Raw genomic sequence first — 18,199 nt, 5'->3', positions numbered from 1 at the left:
GGACAGTCACAGCTCTTGACCAGAACCAGTAGGGTACTTGGACAGTCAGAGCTCTAGACCAGAACCAGTAGGATACTGGGACCATCACAGATCTAGACCAAAACCAGTAAGGTACCGGGACACTCACAACTCTAGATCAGAACCAGTAGGATACTGGGACCATCACAGCTCTAGACCAGAACCAGTAGGGTACTGGGACAGTCACCGCTCTAGACCAGCACCAGTAGGGTACTGGGACCATCACACACATCTCTAGACCAGAACCAGTAGGGTACTGGGACAGTCACTCAGCTCTAGACCAGAACCAGTAGGATACTGGGACAGTCACAGTTCTAGACCAGAAACAGTAGGGTACTGGGACAGTCACTCACAGCTCCAGAACCAGAGGATAGACCAAAACCATTAGGGTAGACCAAAACCATTAGGGTACTGGCACAGTCACAGTTCTAGACCAGAACCAGTAGGGTACTGGGACAGTCACAGCTCTAGACCAGAACCAGTAGGGTACTGGGACAGTCACAGCTCTAGACCAGAACCAGTAGGGTACTGGGACAGTCACAGCTCTAGACCAGAACCAGTAGGGTACTGGGACAGTCACAGCTCTAGACCAGAACCAGTAGGGTACTGGGACAGTCACAGTTCTAGACCAGAACCAGTAGGATACTGGGACCATCACAGCTCTAGACCAGAACCAGTAGGAAACCGGGACAGTCACAGTTCTAGACCAGAACCAGTAGGGTACTGGGACAGTCACAGCTCTAGACCAGAACCAGTAGGGTACTGGGACAGTCATAGCTCTAGACCAGAACCAGTAGGGTACTGGGACAGTCACAGTTCTAGACCAGAACCAGTAGGGTACTGGGACAGTCACAGCTCTAGACCCGAACCAGTAGGATACCGGGACAGTCACAGTTCTAGACCAGAACCAGTAGGGTACTGGGACAGTCACAGCTCTAGACCAGAACCAGTAGGGTACTGGGACAGTCACAGCTCTAGACCAGAACCAGTAGATTACTGGGACAGTCACAGTTCTAGACCAGAACCAGTAGGGTACTGGGACAGTCACAGTTCTAGACCAGAACCAGTAGGGACAGTACTGGACCAGAACAGTCAACAGTCACAGTAGACCAGAACCAGTAGGGTACTGGGACAGTCACTAGTTCTAGACCAGAACCAGTAGGGTACTGGGACAGTCACAGACTCTAGACCAGAACCAGTAGTCACTATGGACATAACACTGGACCAGTAGTCACTTACATAACACTGGACAAGCTTCTCACAATGTTAAATACAGATAAAATGACACTCCTTGTCATGACAAAAACATTTTTGGCAAGACAAGGAATGGCAAGGAGTGGGATGTTAGCGCAAACAGACTGATATACCCAGGCTACCTCAGATTTGGTACCTCCCTGTGTTTGCGTGAAACTTTGAGGCAAATCTCTTAGAAGCATACCTCCACATTATATGCTGTGACATCATCATATACATCATCCCCATGACAGTTTCATTTAAATATTGTCTTTCAGTGCCAATCTCACAGGGGGAAAAATAATTTAAATCTGCATTTAATGTTCTGAAAAACAAATCCCCGGTGTTTCTCTTCTCTATCGTGGCTATTTTGTGCATCCCAGCATATGTAACATAACAACAGACTGCAGGCATTACCCTTGAAATGACAGCCACCTCTATGTTTAATTTTAGCCACCATTAGGACTGATGTGTAAGTATGGCAGTTATTTTGGGGAGACGACAGCTGATCCAAATCAAAGGGAGCCAAGGGAGATGGGATGAGATGTGAGGCTGAGAGAGAGAGATGCAGGCTGAGATAGTTTGTTTGGTTAGTGGGGAGTGGAGTCGAGTCCATCGAGGAACTGGAAGTAGTTGGAGTTGGCGTCTGCTTCACTGTTGTCGAATCGCTGTCACCATCAACATTTTAGTGGCCTCTGCCTATCTCCATCTCTCTCTAGGTCACTCTCTTTCTGCTCTCTCTCTCTCTCTCTCCAATCCTATTTTTCTCTCCTCTCTCCCCATGTGTTGCTGCTGTGTCCAGTGGCTGTGGAAATACTGCATTGACCTCTCAGTTTGATGAAAGATTAACCTGCTACACTGACACATATTAACCCTTTGATCTTGGTTCTCTGTCTGCCTCGCAGGAGATCACTGTCGCTTCAATCATTCCCCTGTTTTCTCACTTTCTCTCAATTCAAATCTTAGCCAAGAGAGTCGCCATGGTTACCTATTCACCACACTCTGCCCCTTTCTCCCTCTTCAGCTGTATCCCACCCTTTCCACATGCCCCTCCCCTCTGCCACTCATTAAAAAGCAACATTTTTTGAAGGTGTACACAGGCACACCCATAATCACGGCAGGCAGGCAGGCAGGCAGGCAGGCAGGCAGGCAGGCAGGCAGGCAGGCAGGCAGGCAGGCAGGCAGGCAGGCAGACAGACAGACAGACAGACAGACATCTCCAGTGGTGCTCTGCCATCCTAACAGTTTGGAACTGGGAGCCAGCCATCAATAATGAGTGTGCAGACACCACGATGTCAGCTCAGTAGACAGAGCCCAGGCACCCAGTAGACAGACAGAGCTCCTATCTATTCTACTATCTGTATGTAGAGAGGAGACCCCTGACATATGTGATCAGACTGACACCTAGGGCTCTGTTCAATTTGGATCACTGAAGCGTTACAGATTTGCACGATAGAAATGTTAAGGCCATTTTGATTGAGCCGACACATGCAGCGTTTACCATGAATGCAGTCTCCGTTAACGCGGGAACATTGCATTTACATTTCAATCACGCTGTAACGCTGTCCGTGATACAGATTGAGTCCCTGGCCAGGGTTAGAACATAACACCCAAGATGGTGACAGATATTATTCTTGACCTCTTCTTCTTGACCTCTCCTGTTGACAATGTTTACAAACTCATTTTCAAGAGCTCGAGTGTCATGAAACTGTTGAAAGTTACTGCAGAGGTCTATCATTTCCCCGCCCTCCCGCCTAACTTCCACAGTGAGCCCGCTCTCTGTTATCATGTGATCTACACTGAACAGCTCACAGCGGAGAACGGTAAGATATGATAAATCAGCACTAATATGATTACCCTGTGTGTCTGCTGGTTAACATTGGCTGTTTTTTTACCTTCTGCCCACAATCCCTCTCTGTTTATCCCTTCTAGAGGAAAAGCAGCTCATGCAGGATAATACTCAGAAGCCAACCCCAAAATAAAACCATGCCACCAAAGAAAAACTAAATCCCTTTATACAGTATTTATTTGAAACAACTATGTAGAGAACATTTCAAATGTTTTGTCTCTACAGTAGTTCTCAGCCATAGAGGTGCTTGGTTCACGTTATTCTACATATTAAACGTCTGTGTAATCCAATAGAACGACTACACACAATCTAGCCTAAAATGTTGGGCTGATGTACTCATCCTACTTCATTTTACTCTCACATTCAGAGCCACTTGTAAATGTTTAAAGCATTTGAATAACAGCCAAGTGAAATTTACTCTGGGACCAAAGACCAGGAGCTTTTACATAAATGAAAAGGAGAATACTGCATCATGACACAGTCCCTGATTTAATGGAAAACAAAAAAATGGTTTGATTCTGCAGGAGGAACACAGTCAAGCATAGACTAGTGGAGGGAAACCAACGGAAAACACACACACACACACACACACACACACACACACACACACACACACAGTCTGTTATTTTCTACTGAGCCAGTTACTCTATGATCACATTCCTATCTATTATTATTTCTTATTGTTGCTGCATTGTCCAGAAGGAACCTGCAAGTCAGCATTTTGTTAGACGGTGTACATGTGTATCCTGAACATACTGTCTGACTAATACAACTTCAAACATGGAAAAAAACATACATTCACACAGACACGCACGCACGCACGCGCACACACACACACACACACACACACACACACACACACACACACACACACACACACACACACACACACACACACACACACACACACACACACACACACACACACACACACACACACACACAGTCTGTGTGAATGAACACCTTTTCAATAGGCAAAACAAAGCTACACTTGTATGCCACTGCCTTGCTGACCGAGGTACACTGAGAGGAAGCCTACAGGAAGCCTCCTCCAGCTTCACCCCTACCCTGATACACCTCCACCCCTACCCTGATACACCTCCATCCCTACCCTGATACACCTCCACCCCTACCCTGATACACCTCCACCCCTACCCTAATACACCTCCACCCCTACCCCGATACACCTCCACCCCTACCCTGATACACCTCCACCCCTACACTGATACACCTCCACCCCTACCCTGATACACCTCCTCCCTACCCTGATACACCTCCACCCCTACCCTGATACACCTCCACCCCTACCCTGATACACCTCCTCCCCTACCCTGATGCACCTCCACCCCTACCCTGATACACCTCCACCCCTACCCTGATACACCTCCATCCCTACCCTGATACACCTCCTCCCTACCCTGATACACCTCCACCCCAACTCTCCTCCATCCATAGCCTGATACACCTCCACCCCTACCCTGATACACCTCCACCCTTACCCTGATACACCTCCATCCCTACCCTGATACACCTCCAACCCTACCCTGATACACCTCCATCCCTACCCTGATACACCTCCATCCCTACCCTGATACACCTCCATCCCTACCCTGATACACCTCCTCCCTACCCTGATACACCTCCACCCCAACTCTCCTCCATCCATAGCCTGATACACCTCCACCCCTACCCTGATACACCTCCACCCTTACCCTGATACACCTCCATCCCTACCCTGATACACCTCCAACCCTACCCTGATACACCTCCATCCCTACCCTGATACACCTCCATCCCTACCCTGATACACCTCCATCCCTACCCTGATACACCTCCTCCCTACCCTGATACACCTCCACCCCAACTCTCCTCCATCCATAGCCTGATACACCTTCATCCCTACCCTGATACACCTCCACCCTTACCCTGATACACCTCCATCCCTACCCTGATACACCTCCACCCTTACCCTGATACACCTCCATCCCTACCCTGATACACCTCCACCCTTACCCTGATACACCTCCACCCCTACCCTGATACACCTCCACCCTTACCCTGATACACCTCCATCCCTACCCTGATACACCTCCAACCCTACCCTGATACACCTCCATCCCTACCCTGATACACCTCCATCCCTACCCTGATACACCTCCATCCCTACCCTGATACACCTCCATCCCTACCCTGATACACCTCCTCCCTACCCTGATACACCTCCACCCCAACTCTCCTCCATCCATAGCCTGATACACCTCCATCCCTACCCTGATACACCTCCACCCTTACCCTGATACATCTCCATCCCTACCCTGATACACCTCCACCCTTACCCTGATACACCTCCATCCCTACCCTGATACACCTCCACCCTTACCCTGATACACCTCCACCCCTACCCTGATACACCTCCATCCCTACCCTGATACACCTCCACCCCTACCCTGATACACCTCCATCCCTACCCTGATACACCTCCATTCCCTACCCTGATACACCTCCTCCCTACCCTGATACACCTCCACCCTTACCCTGATACACCTCCATCCCTACCCTGATACACCTCCACCCTTACCCTGATACACCTCCACCCCTACCCTGATACACCTCCAACCCTACCCTGATACACCTCCACCCCTACCCTGATACACCTCCATCCCTCCCTACCCCATGATACACCTCCTCCCTACCCTGATACACCTCCACCCCTACCATGATACACCTCCATCCCTACCCTGATACACCTCCACCCCTACCCTGATACACCTCCACCCTTGTTGTTGAATGACAGCTGACATCACATGCCCGCGCGCACACACACACACACACACACACACACACACACACACACACACACACACACACACACACACACACACACACACACACACACACACACACACACACACACACACAATTCAGGGTGTGCTATAAGCAGGGTGTGCTATAAACAGTGTGCTAACTTCCTGCTTTGAGTTGGCTCAGTAATACCTGATTTATGTGGATCTTAGGGGAGGAAGCCCCCAGTTTATTGAAATATTGTGCACAGGGTTCGAGTGGGGATGTTAGTACAAGTAAATCAATGTTGGCAGTCAATACCCTACCTGGGCTAAAGGCACAGGAGGTCAGCTACCAGATTCAGCTGAAAACACTACTATTGTGCTGCATATTGATTTCAACCATCATCCCGCATTTTTTACACACACAGGTTTCTATAACGAACATTTTTGTATGTCAGAGGCAACATCCGTTGTGGATGGTTGGTAATCCATATTTATGCAAATTATGATACAACATAATGTATCATAAGTCATTGAATAAATATTGCAGAGTTCTCGATTTATAAATGATGAGACAAACCTTAACACCTTCAAAATAGCCGGGATAAATTGTAAAGCAATACTTTATTTGTTGAGACTTAGCACTACACATTCACTGGACTCTACACACACACACACACACACACATTCACTCTATACGTAGACACATCAAGCAGTCTCTCTCAATGCACACACAGTCTGTGGGCTTCATTTGAATTCAGGATGCAAAGTGAAGGCCTGATCTATTCAGAATTGCTCATACAGGACAAAGAGAGAGAGAGAGAGAGAGAGAGAGAGAGAGAGAGAGAGAGAGAGAGAGAGAGAGAGAGAGAGAGAGAGAGAGAGAGAGAGAGAGAGAGAGAGAGAGAGAGAGAGATAGCCCTCCTCTCCTTCAGAGAGAGGGCCATGAGCAGCAGATTAAAAGTCAGTGTGTTCATCACCCTTCTAAAGCACTCCCATTAGCACACATTACATTACATTCCCCACATGTTCAAATCCCTCACTGCAAGCTTCATACGACTCATCATTGCATGCCGGGATGAAAGATCTTTCAATGTTAACATCTTAACTCTAACATTGTCACGCCCTGACCTTAGATATCTCTGTTTTTCTATATATTTTGGTTCGGTCAGGGTGTGACTAGGGTGGGTACTCCCTTTTTGTATGTCTAGGGGTTTTTGTATGTCTATGTTGGCCTGATATGTTTCCCAATCAGAGACAGCTGTTTAACGTTGTCTCTGATTGGGGATCATATTTAGGTATGTTGAGTTGCCTGTCTGCACCAAGTTGTATAGCTTCATGTTTCGTTCATTGGTTTTATTGTTTTTTGTTAAGTGTTTCATTCATTAAAAGAGAATGTACGCATACTACGCTGCGCCTTGGTCTCACTCATACGACGATCGTGACAAACATTCACTAGATGCCTTCAAAAAGTATTCATACCCCTTATTTTTTCCACAATCTGTTTGTTGTGTTACTGCCTGAATTCAAAAATTCACCTACACACACTAATCCATAATGACAAAGTGAAAACATGTTTTTAGAAATTTTTGCAAATGTATTGAAAATGAAATACAGACATATCTAATTTACAAAAGTGTTCATACCCCTGAGTCAATGTCGAAGTACCTTTAGCAATTAAAGCTTCGAGTCATCTTGGGTATGTCTGTCTCAGCTTTGAATCATCTTAGGTATGTCTGTATCAGCTTTGAATCATCTTGGGTATGTCTTTATCAGCTTTGAGTCATCTGGATTTGGGGATTTTCTCCCATTCTTCCTTGCAGATGTCTTTCCACAGATGTTCAATGGGATTCAAGTCTGGGCTTTGGCTGGGCCACTCAAGGACTTTCAGATTCTTGTTCTGAAGCCATTCCAGCGTTGCTTTGGCTGTATGCTTGGGGTCCTTCTCCTGATGGAACATAAATCTTCGCCCCAGTCTATGGTTTTAGGCTGGGTTTCTGTACAGAACTTTGAGATATCAGCTGATGTACGAAGGGCTATATAAATAAATTTGATTTGATATGGTCGTTTGCACTCTGAAGCACACTAGAAATGGTTTTATACCCTTCCCCAGATATATAACTCATCACAATTCTATTTTGGAGAAGTATGGACAGTTCCTTGGACTTCATGGTGTTAAGGATTGGCCTGTATTTGGCTCCATTCATTTCCCCCTCTATCCTTACCAGTCTCCCTGGCGATGAAAAGCATTCCCATAGCATGATGCTGCCACCACCATGCTTCAAGGTAGGAATGGTGTTATATGAGCAGTGCCTGGCTTTCTCCAGACATAGCAGTTTGCATTCAGGCCAAAGAGTTACGTTTTTCTCTTATTAGACCACACAATCTTTTGCATTATGCTATCAGTGTTTCACGTGCCTTTTTGCAAATCCAGGCGTGCTGTCATGTGCCTTTCTCTCAGAAGTGGCCTCCGTCTGGACACTCTCCCATAAAGCCCAGATTGGTGAAGTGCTGTAAAGACTGTTGTCCTTCTGGCAGGTTCTGCCATCTCAGCCAAGGAACTCTGTAGTTTTGTCAGAGAGGTCCTTCTGGTCCGGTTGCTCAGTTTGGTCAGACGGCCAGCTATAAGAAGTCCCCCCACCCGCCCAATGATGGAGACCACTGTGCTCTTGGAAACTTTCAACACTCTACAAATTGTGGTATACCCTTCCTCAGATATGTGCCTCATCACAATCTTGGAGATGTACAGACAGTTTCTTGGACTTTATGGTATATATTCTGCTCTGACATGCACTGTCAACTGTGGGACCTTAGAGAGGTGTGTTTCTGAATAAATCATGTCCAAACAATTGAATTGGCAACAGGTGGACTCCAAGTTGCCGTGACATCTCAAGGATGACCAAAGGACATTGGATGCACCTGAACTCAATTCGGAGTGTCATAGCAAAGGGATGTGAATGCTTGAAATTAGATATTTCGGTATTTCATTTTCAATAAATTTGCTTACATTTCTAAAAACATGTTTTCATTTTGTCATTATGGGGTATTGTGTGTAGATGGATGAGAAATAAATCTATTTAATCCATTTTGAATTCAGGCTGTAACACAACAAAATGTGGAATAAATCAAGAGGTATGAATACTTTCTGAAGGCACTGTAGGTGAACCAACGTTCCTCTTCAAATGATCACTGTCCGCTCTGTTCCGGAGCCTTAGTTGCGAGATGCCGATTTTGTGAACAATTAATCCGTATTTAAGGGTGTTAAGCATGTTGATACACTCAATTCCTGTGTACTGAGGGGGAAGCCGGAGTCAGCCGTAAATCAAAATGTCTCTCAGCCATTTACAGAGCCATGTAAACGGCATCCTTTCACCGGCTCTGTTCAAAGCCCCCTCCGCACACAGCATAGCTCAACACTGCTTGTTGCTCCAAGCTATTTTTGTGAGAACTTGCTTCAGCATTTTTTCCGTCAAACCTTGTTTTTCAAGTTGCCTTTTCCACTGCAGGGGAAAAGCACGCAAGCATGCGTGGAGGATTGTTTTTGTGGGGTTAAAATATGATGTGTTTTACAGAATGCATAGAATTTGTTTGTGTGAGTGTTTGTGCATTTATCCTCACTTGTTCTGTGTGTGTCACATTCTGTGTGTGTCTACATTCTATGTGTGTAACATTCTGTGTGTCTACAGTGCTATATGTGCATTTTTAAATGTATATCCTTATGTGTGATGGCATAGTGTGTGTGTTTGGGAGTGTGTGGCATGTGAATGTTTGTGTATGTGTCATAACACATTTCATATGTCTGTGCTTTAGATCCTACAGTGCTGTGTGAGATTGTGTGCATTTTTGGCGAATAAGCATAGTGTGTGTGTGTGTGTATTTGTGTGTGTGTATATGTTTTGTGTGATAAGTAACACTCCTCCATCCATCCAGGCCTTGCCCCAGCATGCTCTATGACTGACACACTGACTAATACACAGACAGATAAACACACTCACTGACAAACACGATAAGGATTCGCCTAGGAAACACTGACATAGACTGACTGATGGACGTCTCCATGGAGACCAGTCACCAAGACTGACACCATGTCAGTCTTTATCACAGCAGAGTGCCGTGCCAACCAAATCATTACGAGAGTTAGAGACAGATGGAGGGATAGATGGATGAATTGAGGGACAGTGAGAGAGAGAAACATGGAAAACGTACTTTATATGGAGTGAAAAAGGTATTGGCTGAGAATATGGAGGAGTAAACAGGAAAGAAACAAGCTTGTAATACCTGACAGCAGGGCACCTCTTTATCACAGGACACGTCCCTGTCCTCCCTTCCTTCTGCTTTACTGTTCTATCATTGCCTTCTTGGTCTCACCCCATCATTCACATCTCACTTAGTTTTACTCCATCCACTCCCTCTATCATCCCTCTTCTTTTCCTCTGATCTTTCAATCCTCTCTTCGTATAATGCTTGTGTCTCTCTCTCCTCACCCCTTTCAGTCCGAATGCTCTTTCCACACCTCTCCTCTCTCCTCCGCTGGTTTCTACACCATTCCCCTCTCCACCCCTCTCTCCCACGCTGTGCGAAATAGAAGCGCTCGCGCAGACTCGGGTTGCCATAGTAACCTGCTCACTCACCATCTTGCGTGTCTCCGTCACATCAGCAGCAGGGGTGTCCGTCGCCTGGCTCTGCAGTTCCCAACACGGGGCAGCTCCATCACTCCACACTGAGGACTGGGGCCTGGCCTGGGGGCTGGGGCTCTCACTCACTGGTGCTGCTGCACCCAGTAAAAAACTAGGAGAGAAAAAAATGCAAGAGTAGCAAAATATATAAATAAATGAGTACAACTGAGTCAACAGTCTCCATATAACCCTATCCAGCAGACCTCTGAGAAGAGATAAAATAATAAAGGCATGCGTGTTGTTCACAATGGCACTCAGAATAATCATCCTTCCTAACCATAGGGCAGAATCAGTGATTTATCGCAGTAATCATGTATGACGTCACTAACTGCAGCCTGCCTGCTCCTCTCTGGCCTTCAGAGAGCTCTACTAGGAGACACTGGGGGCTGCTCTCCCCCACTGTCACATTCTCCCTGTGACATCACCAGCCTGGATGTGTAGCCCTCTGCCTATGTGTTCTTCTCAGTCATGTTCCCACTCAGCTTGTTGAGCGTTGTTGGAGTGACCTCACCAAACCGTGACCTTAACAAACGGTCAACCAAAAATACCACTTGGTAAAATACCACACATTTTAGTCATTTAGCAGATTCTCTTATCCAGAGCAATTAGGGTTAAGTGCCTTGCTCAAGAGCACATCAACAGATTTTTCAACTAGTTGGCTCAGGGATTTGAACCAGCGACCTTTCGGTTACTGGCCCAATGCTGTTAACCGTTAGGCTACCTGCCACTCCATGATGCTTTGTGGTCATCATAATCATGGCAAGATCATTGCAATAGTAGTTGCTGCATTACCACCATTATCATCATCACCATTACACTGTAATAAACATCATCCTCACAGGCATGCAGGCGCTAACTGTAGTGCTCTCTGATCACACACAGCCAGTCAAGCAGACAGAGAAAAAGCCCCTAGCCTCAGTTTGTCTGACTTTGCATGGCTGTATTGAGCTCTTATGTTGCCACTGACCCGAAAAAAAACTCCCTCAAGATATTGTGCCTTGATGCAGCCAAGCTGCCATGGCTCCAAAGAAGAATGGTCACTGAAAGCTTGACCACTTTCATTACCCACCACATTTACTAACACGTGATCTAACCAAAGTCCGCCACCTCACTACCATCACCTAACCGGCTTAGATAATATACGACTATGTGACACATGAGTGAGCAGCAGCATTATCGCGTTCCATTATGCGACCGGCTTTAATAACACATGGCCGACCACTCTCACTCCCATGGAGCACATGAAGGAAAACCATCTATGGCCCCCAATCCCTACCCAGTGGTCCTTACCCAGCAGTCCTTACCCAGCGTTCCCTACCCAGCGGTCCCTACCCAGCGTTCCTTACCCAGCGGTCCCTACCCAGCGGACCCTACCCAGCGTTCCCTACCCAGCGGTCCCCACCCAGCGTTCCTTACCCAGCGGTCCTTACCCAGCGGTCCTTACCCAGCGGTCCCAACCCAGCGGTCCCTACCCAGCGTTCCCTACCCAGCGGTCCCTACCCAGTGGTCCCAACCCAGCGGTCCCAACCCAGCGGTCCCTACCCAGCGGTCCCTACCCAGCGGTCCTTACCCAGCAGTCCCTACCTAGCGGTCCCAACCCAGCCGTCCCTACCCAGTGGTCCCAACCCAGCCTTCCCAACCCAGCGGCCCCTACCCAGCAGTCCCTACCCAGCGGTCCCTACCCAACGGTCCTTACCCAGCGTTCCCTTCCCAGCGTTCCCTACCCAGCTGTCCCTACTCAGCGTTCCCTACCCAGTGGTCCTTACCCAGCGTTCCCTTCCCAGCGTTCCCTACCCAGCTGTCCCTACTCAGCGTTCCCTACCCAGCGGTCCCTACCCAACGGTCCTTACCCAGCGTTCCCTACTCAGCGTTCCCTACCCAGTGGTCCCTACCCGGCGGTCCCTACCCGGCGGTCCCTACTCGGCGGTCCCTACCTGGCGGTCCCTACCCAGCGTTCCCTACCCAGCTGTCCCTACTCAGCGTTCCCTACCCAGTGGTCCCTACCCAGCTGTCCCTACCCGGCGGTCCCTACTCGGCGGTCCCTACCTGTCCCTACCCAGCGGTCTAGTAGAGCCCACTGTCACCCTATGGAGCGATGAAGGAAAACCAGCTGTCTATGGCGGTCCCTACCCAGCTGTCCCTACCCGGCGGTCCCTACCTGGCGGTCCCTACCCAGCGGTCTAGTAGGTCCCTACCCAGCGGTCCTTACCCAGCGGTCCTTACCCAGCGGTCCCTACCCAAAGTTCCCTACCCAGCTTTCCCTACTCAGCGTTCCCTACCCAGTGGTCCCTACCCAGCTGTCCCTACCCGGTGGTCCCTACTCGGCGGTCCCTACCTGGCGGTCCCTACCCAGCGGTCTAGTAGAGCCGACCACTGTCACTCCCATGGAGCAGATGAAGGAAAACCATCTATGGCCCCCAATCCCTACCCAGCGGTCCTTACCCAGCGGTCCCTACCCAGCGGTCCCTACCCAGCGGTCCCAACCCAGCAGTCCCTACCTAGCAGTCCCAACCCAGCGGTCCCTACCCAGCGGTCCCAACCCAGCGGTCCCTACCCAGCGGTCCCTACCTAGCGGTTCCAACCCAGCGGTCCCAATCTAGCGGTCCCTACCCAGCGGTCCCTACCTAGCGGTCCCAACCCAGCGGTCCCTACCCAGCGGTCCCTACTTTGCGGTCCCAACCCAGCGGTCCCTACCCAGTGGTCCCTACCCAGCGTTCCCTACCCAGCGGTCTAGTAGAGCCGACCACTGTCACTCCCACAGTACCTTTCATTAACACAAGAAGGTAACCCATTTATGGCTCCCAGTCTCTACCCAGACCCCCCTGCTGTAAGGGACATAGACATGAGCACACCCCCCCCAGGGGAAATTCCACTATTTCTAATGATGTCAACTCAATGGATTATGGTATTCATTTGATATCATTAACCATTGTCATTCTCCCCAACTATTATTCAATTATTAATACCAGTCATCATGGCCCCAGAAGGGCCGACACCCAGGCCAAGGCTGGACACTCAATCAAACCAATCACAGCTAATTATATCTGCTCTGTCATCAGTGGCAGACGGCTTAGCAGCTCTGCTGAGAATGGGTCAGTCAGTGCTCATGCAATATCCAGACTCTGGTTATTAAGATTGAAGTGATGCCAGATCATGCAAAAGGAAACCTAGATCGTTGTTCTTCGCTCCTGTGGTTAGGACAATGTATAGGCACATGAGGGGACAATGTATAGGCACATGTGGGGACAAATGCTGATATGTGTGACATGATAACAGAGGCTGTAATGCCATGCGGTTCACCACATTGCATTATTCAGGGACAGCCCTAGGTTGTTCCCACAAATTCAGCCTATCATAGCTGATCAGCAAGTCTCTCCAGCATGCTAGCAGTCAACTTCAACCTCCATCCTGTCGACACCAGCAAGTTGGGCTGCTATCAATAAATGACAATCCCAGCCTACATAGAGATCAGCCAACTTCTTGCCCTATTGAGAATAGGGCCAGTCTCATCTATATCCCCCTATTTTCTTTTAAAAGAGGGGGATATTTTCTTTTAAAAAGTCAAAAGTTTCTCTCTCTCACACACACACAACCACATCCACCCACACATACACACAACCACATTTATACAGTAAAATACACACATCTTACTGTGGTATTGTCTCTCTAACATAACATTCCAAAATGGTGAACAGAACTGTGCAGATTGACAATGCTCAACTCTGAAAGCACTTGATTCAGGTGACAAGAGCCCTGAGAGGTTAAGGCATTATCTCCCAGTCCCAGACAGCTTTGCTCTTGGCAAGGTGTGCAGGTGTAATCTCCCCTGTTCCCGTTTGCTTGTTTTCATCTGCCTCATCAGTTATGCAGTGATGTGACTCTGAAATGAAAGTGCAGGCTGGCCTGATTTCTCATATGACTGAGATCACCCATCCCACACTTAATTTGTGACAACAACAAAGTTATGACTCTCAGCTTGGTTTCGGCAGTTCAAATTAGTCTGCCAACTGGGCATAGTTGATCTGTCCCCCCTTCTCTTCATTGGGGCAAACAGCCAACCAGGGGCTTGTGTGGAATCTGTGGGCTTGCTAACACAGTGATGTTCCTTTATTCTTTACTGTGTAACTAAAATCTAGCGAGCTATATATTAAAATCTAGTTTGCTCCATATCAAAATCTAGTGAGATATATATTAAAATCTAGTGAGCTCTATATTAAAATCAGGTGAGCTCTACATTAAAATCTAGCGAGCTGTATATTAAAATCTACCAAGCTGTATATTAAAATCTACCAAGCTATATATTAAAATCTAGAGAGCACTATATTCAAATCTAGCGAGCTCTATATTCAAATCAAACAAGCTCTATATAAAAATCTAGCGAGCTCCATATAAAAATCTACTGTGATCTATATTAAAATCTAGTGAGCTCTATAATAAAATCTTGTGAACTCTATTAAAATCTAGCAAGCTCTATATTCAAATCTATATTAAAATCTAGCAATCTGTATATTAAAATCTAGTGAGCTCTATATTAAAATCTAGTGAGCGCTACATTCAAATTTAGTGAGCACTATATTAAAATCTACTGAGATCTATATTACAATCTAGTGAGTTCTATATTCAAATTTAGTGAGCACTATATTAAAATCTACTGAGATCTATATTACAATCGAGTGAGCTCTATATTAAAATCTAGTGAGCTCTATATCAAATCTAGTGAGCTCTATATCAAAATATATCGAGTTCAATATTCAAGTCTAGCGAGTTCAATATTAAAATCTTGCTGAGCTCTATATCAAAATCTAGTGAGCGCTATAATCAAATCTTGTGATCGCTATAATACAATCTTGTAAAGTCTGTATTCAAATCTAGCAAGTTCTATATTAAAATCTATTGAGCTCTATATCAAAATCTAGTGAGCTCTATAATCAAATCTTGTGAACTCTGTATTAAAATCTAGCAAGCTCTATATTCAAATCTATATTCAAATCTAGCTGAGCCCTATTTTAAATATAGCAATCTGTATATTAAAATCTAGTGAGCTCCATCGTAAAATCTAGCTGAGCCCTATATTAAAATCTAGCGATCTCTATTTTAAAATCTAGCAATCTCTATATTAAAATCTAGTGAGATCTATATTAAAATCTAGTGAGTTTTCTATAAATATCTAGCTGAGCCCTATATAAAAATCTAGTAAGCTCTATATTAAAATCTAGCATGCTCTATATAAAATTCTAGAGAGCTCCATATTAAAATCTATCAAGTTCAATATTCAAATCTAGTGAGCTCTATATTAAAATTTAGCAAGCTCTATATTCAAATCTAGTGAGTTCTATATTAAGATCTATTGAGCTCTATTGCAACATCTAGTGAGCCCTATATTAAATATAGCAATCTGTATATTAAAATCTAGTGAGCTCTATAGTAAAATCTAGCTGAGCCCTATATTAAAATCTAGCGATCTCTATTTTAAAATCTAGCGATCTCTATATTAAAATCTAGTGAGATCTATATTAAAATCTAGTGATCTTAATATTAAAATCTAGCTGAGCCCTATATAAAAATCTAGTAAACTCTATATTAAAATATTGCGAGCTCTATATTCAAATCTATATTAAAATCTAGCCGAGCCCTATATTAAAATCTAGCGATCTCTATTTTAAAATCTAGCGATCTCTATATCAAAATCTAGTGAGCTCTATATTAAAATGTAGCGAACTCTATATTAAAATCTAGCGATCTCTATATTAAAATCTAGTGAGTGTCACGCCTTGGTCTTAGTATTGTGTGTTTTAGATTATTAGTTAGTCAGACCAGGGTGTGACATGGGGTTATTATGTATTGTATTTTCGTTTTGGGGTTTGTAGTGTTTGGGATTCTAGTTGATTAGGGGTGTGTGTGGTGTTAATTAGGTTGGCTGCCTGAGGCGGTTCTCAATCAGAGTCAGGTGCTTCTCGTTGTCGCTGATTGGGAACCGTATTTAGGTAGCCTGTTTTTCGCTTTGCATTTCGTGGGTGATTGTCCCTGTCTCTGTGTAGGTTGCACCAGTCAGGCTGTATTAGGTTTCGTTCTGTTTGTTGTTTTTTTTGTATTTATTTAGTTATTCGTGTTAGTTCGTTCGTTTTGTCTTCATTCAATAAACATGAGTAACTTACACGCTGCATTTCGGTCCGACTCTCCTTCAACAACAAAAGAACGCCGTTACAGTGAGATGTATATTAACATTTTGTGAGATCTATACTAAAATCTAGTGAGCTCTATAATAAAATCTTGTGAACTTTATTAAAATCTAGCAAGCTCTATATTCAAATCTATGTTAAAATCTAGCTGAGCCCTATATTAAAATCTAGCAATCTGTATAATAAAATCTAGTGAGCTCTGCAGTAAAATCTAGCTGAGCTCTATATTAAAATCTAGCGATCTCTATACTAAAATCTAGTGAGATCTATATTAAAATCTAGTGAGCTATGTATCAAAATCGAGTGAGATTTTAATTAAAATCTAGTAAGCTCTATATTCAAATCTAGCGAGCTCTATATTAAAATCTAGCAAGCTCTATATTAAAATCTAGCGAGCTCTATATAAAAATCTACCGAGCTCCATATTAAAATCTAGCGAGCTCCATATTCAAATCTAGCGAGCTCCATATTTAAATCGAGTGAGCTCTATATTCAAACCTACTGAGATCTATATTAAAATCTTGTGAGCTCTAAATTAAAGTCTAGTGAGTTTATTATTAAAATCTAGTGAGCTCTATAATAAAATCTAGTGAGCTCTGTATTCAAATCTAGCAAGCTCTATATTTAAATGTATATTCAAATCTAGATGAGTGTCATATTAAAATCTAGCAATCTCTATATTAAAATTTAGTGAGCTCTATATTAAAATCTACTGAGATCTATGTTAAAATCTTGTGAGCTCTATATTAAAATCTAGTGAGCTCGATATCAAAATATATCAAGTTCAATATTAAAATCTAGTGAGCTCTGTATTAAAATCTAGCAATATTTATATTAAAATCTAGTGAACTCTACTGTAAAATCTATTTGAGCCCTATAATAAAATCTAGCAACCTCTATATTAAAATCTAGCGATCTCTATTTTAAAATATAGGGCTCTACATTGAAATCTAGTGAGCTCTATATTAAAAGCTTGTGAGATTTTTATTAAAAGCTTGTGAGCTCTATATTAAAATCTTGTGAGCTCTATATCAAAATCTAGTGAGCTCTATATTAAAGTCTAGTGAGCTCTACATTAAAATCTAGTGAGCTCTACATTAAAATCTAGATGAGTGTCATATTAAAATCTAGCAATCTGTATATTAAAATCTAGTGAGCTCTATATTCAAATTTAGTGAGCTCTATATTAAAATCTACTGAGATCTATATTAAAATCTTGTGAGCTCTATATTAAAATCTAGTGAGCTCGATATCAAAATATATCAAGTTCAATATTAAAATCTAGTGAGCTCTATATTCAAATTTTGTGAGCTCTATATTAAAGTCTAGTGAGCTCTGTATTAATGTCTAGTGAGCTCTATATTGAAGTCTAGTGAGCTCTACATCAAAATCTAGTGAGCTCTATAATGAAATCTTCTGAAGTCTGTATTAAAATCTAGCAAACTATATATTCAAATCTAT

General features: G+C 44.7%; 2 protein-coding genes across 2 annotated transcripts in view; one reads left to right on the top strand and one right to left on the bottom strand.

Annotated features, from left to right (window-relative positions):
• LOC135555347 (leucine-rich repeat-containing protein 4B-like) overlaps positions 1-18,199 on the bottom strand; it is a 44,733-nt gene that overhangs the window by 20,234 nt on the left and 6,300 nt on the right. Inside the window, exon 2 of the mRNA XM_064987695.1 lies at positions 10,515-10,671. The gene's annotated coding sequence lies outside the window, so the exon portion shown is untranslated. The remainder of the gene's footprint in view (positions 1-10,514; positions 10,672-18,199) is intronic.
• Positions 11,792-12,658, top strand: LOC135555217 (uncharacterized). Its single transcript, XM_064987542.1, has one exon. It carries the CDS (start codon positions 11,792-11,794, stop codon positions 12,656-12,658), a length of 867 nt encoding a protein of 288 aa, XP_064843614.1.

The sequence above is a fragment of the Oncorhynchus masou genome, chromosome 15 (assembly GCF_036934945.1).
Source record: "Oncorhynchus masou masou isolate Uvic2021 chromosome 15, UVic_Omas_1.1, whole genome shotgun sequence".
Lineage (NCBI taxonomy): Eukaryota > Metazoa > Chordata > Actinopteri > Salmoniformes > Salmonidae > Oncorhynchus > Oncorhynchus masou.
The sequence above is the reverse complement of the archived record's forward strand: the minus strand, read 5'-3'. Positions and strand labels throughout refer to the sequence as shown.